This window comes from Montipora foliosa, unplaced genomic scaffold, assembly GCF_036669935.1.
Source record: "Montipora foliosa isolate CH-2021 unplaced genomic scaffold, ASM3666993v2 scaffold_419, whole genome shotgun sequence".
Classification (NCBI taxonomy): Eukaryota; Metazoa; Cnidaria; class Anthozoa; order Scleractinia; family Acroporidae; genus Montipora; species Montipora foliosa.
In genome coordinates, this window is record NW_027179722.1 from 90,009 (window position 1) to 95,000 (window position 4,992).

At 39.2% G+C, this 4,992-nt stretch overlaps 1 protein-coding gene across 1 annotated transcript; it reads right to left on the minus strand.

Moving 5' to 3' along the window:
* Positions 1 to 4,296: 4,296 nt before the first annotated feature.
* Positions 4,297 to 4,923, minus strand: LOC137988438 (uncharacterized). The gene has a single exon (XM_068834423.1). The coding sequence runs from the start codon at positions 4,921 to 4,923 to the stop codon at positions 4,297 to 4,299; it is 627 nt and encodes a 208-aa protein (XP_068690524.1).
* Between the last annotated feature and the right edge of the window lie 69 nt (positions 4,924 to 4,992).

Consider the following 4,992-nt stretch of genomic DNA (forward strand, 5'->3'; position numbering starts at 1 on the left):
GTAGCGTCCAGTGAGCTAAAAAGGTCGTTCAAAATACGTACGTGCTTAACATCCGGAGATCCCGGATTCAAGACCACACATCGAATTTGATCCTAGTAGTCAGTGGTTGAAGTCTAAGCTGCACTTGTAAATAGCCAACTGGCTGGAGGTAGACCAGTTGGCATTATTAACAGTTGCTGTTGTTGTTACGTTATATCGTTTCGTTGATTGTGTTTCATTGGCCATGAAGAGCTTCTATGCATGTAAGTTCATGAACCTGGTCCATCAAAGTCCGTGGACTTCAGGAGTCAGTGAAATGCACCCTGATCCGCACACGCTGGCGAGATTTCGCTTCCAATATTCGAAAGGATTGGAATTTGAGAGACTCGCGGGGGTCCTAGACTGCACTTTCTCATCGGCTCTGAATTCTCTCAGGTCCAGAGCGACTTAATGCCGCACTTTGGCTCGGTAACCCCGCGTCGATGTGTCAACAAAGTTTAAAAATTATGAAAAGAAACTCCACGAAATCGCGCAGCAATTAATTAAATTTTAATAATTAGCTTATTGTTTACACTCCCTGACATTCTCGAAAACTTCGAGTTTGTTCACTTTTTTCTCACATATATTGTCAACCGAGCTTAAATAGATGACATTTCTCAGTGTACTATGACATTGTTTGATCATGTAATTTTCTATAACTGCGATTCAGGCTACAGCTCAATGGGGAACGTAAACAGAAGTAGATAGATCAGTACTGTTTTCCAACATTTCTGTTTTCCTCCGCATTACGAGCTTTGTCAGAATATTCCTTCATCTAGGCCTTTTTTTTTTCCTGTTTCATCTAGCCAGCAATCTCCTCAATGGCTCTGCCACACTGTCGCATGTTCTGGGATATATCTTGCATTGAAATTAACCAAGCCTAAGGAACTTTTGACTTCGGACACATAATTCTGTGACAGCTCTTAAGGCCGCGTTGAACCTTGGCATATGAAACACACACTTCTCATTGCTTTGGTAAGATTCTTGGGTTTGATTCTAGAATATGCTACCGCAGTCCCGCAGTGGTCACATCATTCACTGTCGTTATGGCAAACAAAAATGAACGTTTGATTTTATCTTTCACAGTTCAGTTAACTACACTTTTTACGAGATCATGTGAAGAATATAGCACTCGTTTACTGATTAAGCCTAGGCACTGGTTTCAGTGATTAGGCCTAAGCACTCTTGTAAAATTTTAGCTTTCAATTTACCGTTCGGTTAACTACGGACCGACGGACCGCGGACCGCGGTAGCACTTTCCTCAAACGCTCAGTCACACTGCGGGACTGCGGACCTCGGTATCTGAAGCATTAATTACGTGCTTTAGTGAGGGAGTATTGTAAAATTGCTCCGATCTGGTGAACACTTTCTGCAGTCGCTTATCATACTTAGCTGTATCAGGATTATAGAAATGATGTCATCCGAAATGTTGTTTCACTGCATCACTGCAGTCACGTAATACCTGAGGTGAGGAGAGCTTTAGGAGAAACCAACACACTAAGAAAAAAGTGGGAGGGGGGGGGGGGGGCTATCAAGTCTTTGTGGGTTACGAACATCTCAGTAAGATCACTTTGGTGATAGCTCCATTTAAAATCCGAATTGGGGAATACATAAGCTTCCTACATATGCTACATATACATATCCTTCTTAATTATTTCTGAACATGATAAGTGACGATACCGTGCTTAAAAATGGTTAGTTCACTTGTTTAAAGTTTTTCCATGTCCCTCCAGACCGTTATACTTCTACAAACTATATAGCCAAACTATCCAGAAACTTAATTAGTGGAAATGGTGTTTTAGCACCGCGCGAGCGTTTTAAAAGACGTGAAGATGACAGTTCACCGATGTGCGCTCATTTGTCATTAAAGAGCTTGTCAGTTTTCTCTTTTATTGCGATGTATCTTTCAGTCATTATGTTCTCTCGAAGTTGTGTCTTAAACAGTGAGAAAAGTAAAGTTTGTTCATTCAAGTTACATTTTGTAAAATAAAGTATTTTGCCACCAGCAAAGCCAAACTTAGGGGTTGATGATGTTTGAGTGAGTTTGTAGGTCCACATAAAAGAGTTGAGTCTGGTAAATGAATGTTTTCACTAATGACTTGCGACCACCAGTCAAAAAATTCATTCCAAAGTAAAGCTATATGGGAACACTTTAAAAACATATGCTGGATTGTATGCTGTTCTCTTTTACATAGTTGGCATACATCATCAGATATTATGTTAGCTTTTTGGAGTTTGTCTCTAGTGTAGATGATGTAACTGTTGTGATTTATCTTGAATTGAAACATTATTAACTTTGTATTTTTGGTAATAGAAAAAGGCCAGTTATATAATTTTTTTATCGACCCTTTTGCTAACGTTTTTAGATAATGATAAAACGGAAGCATTGTAAGTTAATTTGCACAATCCTATAGTGTCTTGACAATGTTGATTTCCCAAGCAAAGTCAGTTTCCTCCTTTTCCAGGAGTTTAGGATTTTTTCCAGGTCTTCTAGTATCTTAAAAAAACTTAGACTTTCACATTTGCTTCTATCGTTGGAGAAGTGAATACCTAAAGCATAAACAGAATTTTCTGGCTAGCGAGACCCAAATGGTGTGTCTTTCCCTGTTGCCCAGCAGCACAGCCAAATGGCCTCTGTTTTTGATTTGTTCAGTTCTAAGCCTGAGGAGCCTCTGAATTTTCTAACTTCTCAAGTAACGTCTGCACTGAATCTAGATCTCCGAGAAGAAGGGTAGTGTCGTCTGCATATTTTTATTATCCCTGCTGCTTCGAGACGCGCCAAACATACCGTTTTAATAATTACTCCACGTATTCTTATTCCGGAATAGGGTAAATCGAACGCGCCCTAAGTTTAATTTAGAAAATATCCAGTGTTTTTTCTCCCCGTATTCCACCCATCTTGCTTTTCTTCGCAAAATAGCACCCTTTACTTTTTGGTCTGTTTTTCGTTTGAGTCGCATTTGTGTACTTTGTATATTTGTTCTTAGGGATGGATTATTTTCACATCGTGCAGACTGGGCCAACTGCTCGTTCAGTTGCGCTTGCAACTTTTTTTCCTCATTCCTCCTCTTTTTAGCTTTTCTTTTGGCGTGGGCGATTGTAAAGCCTCGCACTTCCATTTTCATTAGATCCCATTTTAGGCCTTTGTCGTCTAAATACGAGTATTTAGTTCTATAGCTTTCAATGTTTTCTTGAAATTCCTTAATATACTCTTCATCCTCTAGTAGCGATGAGTTAAATTTCCAAAAATCCGGCCCAGCCTTTTTATTGAGAGAGTCCGATTGAATAAATAGCTTGACCAGCGCCTGGTGCATGGACAATATTGCACTCTTTGGCGAGGTTAGCAAGGTCTTGGGATGCTAAAAAGTAATCCAACCTGCATTGGACTTTATATGCTTTGTCCCTCCATTTAAATTGCTTCTCAGTATTAGGATTCATTTCGCGCCAAAAGTCTTGCAAAGAGTATAGGTCGAGCAGTTGGGAAGTTTTGTCACTCACACGCTTTTTATTTTCTACAGGTTTCCCTCCCATTTTGTCCAACTCAGTGAGAAGACAATTGAAATCACCTACAATTATAATGCTTTCGTCCGCGTAATTTGAGAGCTTTTTCATAATCTTCTCAAAAAATTGCACCTGTTGAGAAACGTCATTTGGAGCGTTTTGGTTCATTAGTACTAATTTTGCGCCCTTTATTTTTGTATCAAGAATAATTAATCTTCCATGATTTTATCACATCGATGTCATATTTTGGGTTCAATAAAATCATGACACCTTTGCTGTTGTTTTGTTCCATGACTACAGAAAATCTTTCCGCCCCACTCTGCTTCCCACAAAGCTTTTGTTTTTTCATCACCTTACGTTTCTTGCAAAAAATAGAAATGTGCTTTTTTTAATTTGGTTGTGTAGCCATCTGAAAATTGACCTCCTTTTAATGGACCCGTTTAAACCTCTAACATTTAGACTGATAATTTTGATTTGAAAAGAAGTAAAATGATAAACAACACAAGTCAGACTTTAATACTCAAAACAAAAAAAATAATAATATTGTGACTAAATAGACAAAGAACTAAGGTCCATTTTGACCTGATCATGCTAATTTTCTCTCACAAAAGAAAGAAGAGAGAGCAGTTTACTGAGACAGTGACTTTTTTTTTGAGAAAATTAATATTCGAGTTGAGTTTTCTAGAGCAGTCCCAAATGCCTTGTCCGATCTAAGAAAGGTACTAATCTCAAATATCGTCCAGATAAGCTTACTCTAGAAGTTCTTTAGGTACGTTCTTACTCGTGTAGTTCGCACTTCCAATTTTGAGAGTTCTTCCGATAACCTTCGCTTGCGTGCCGCTTGCTTGGGCTTTCAGCATCGCTTAAATTAATGAGCACGGCTCTTTCATCTTGGATTTCACTCGGGTAGTCCAAGGTTATGTATGCATCTGGGAAGTGAATAGATTCTTTTAATAGATTCCTATTTCGAAAGACAACCTCCTTGTCTTCCCTACATACGAATCTGACAATGATCGGTCTAGGTCTACGTTGAAAGGATTTTCCCATCCTGTGTATAGCGTGACAACGCATTTGACTTGTTTCTACGCCCATTTCTTTGTTCATGATGTCGAAGATCAGCTCTCTGCAGTTCTCCCTTGGGCGTTCAGGAACGTTCCTGAAAACTAAGTTTTCTCTTCGCGGGTACTCCTCTAGATGTAAAACTTTTTCCTTTTCCTTCTTTAATCGTGCTCGTAGCATGTCAATCTCTTTTACTTGAAAGGCCATTGAAAGCGACAGCGACTTGTTGCTCTTCTCGAGAAATTCGATTTTGGACGAAGACATTTGTGCGGCCATTTCTAATTCAGTCACAGTGTTTCTTAATCCTTGGACTTCGGCCTTTAAGTCTTGCTTGAAAATTTCCATTTATTCTCTAAGCTTCTTGCGGTTGTTGTCCATCTTCTCTCCGAGGGAACTGAGAGTATCCATGACAGC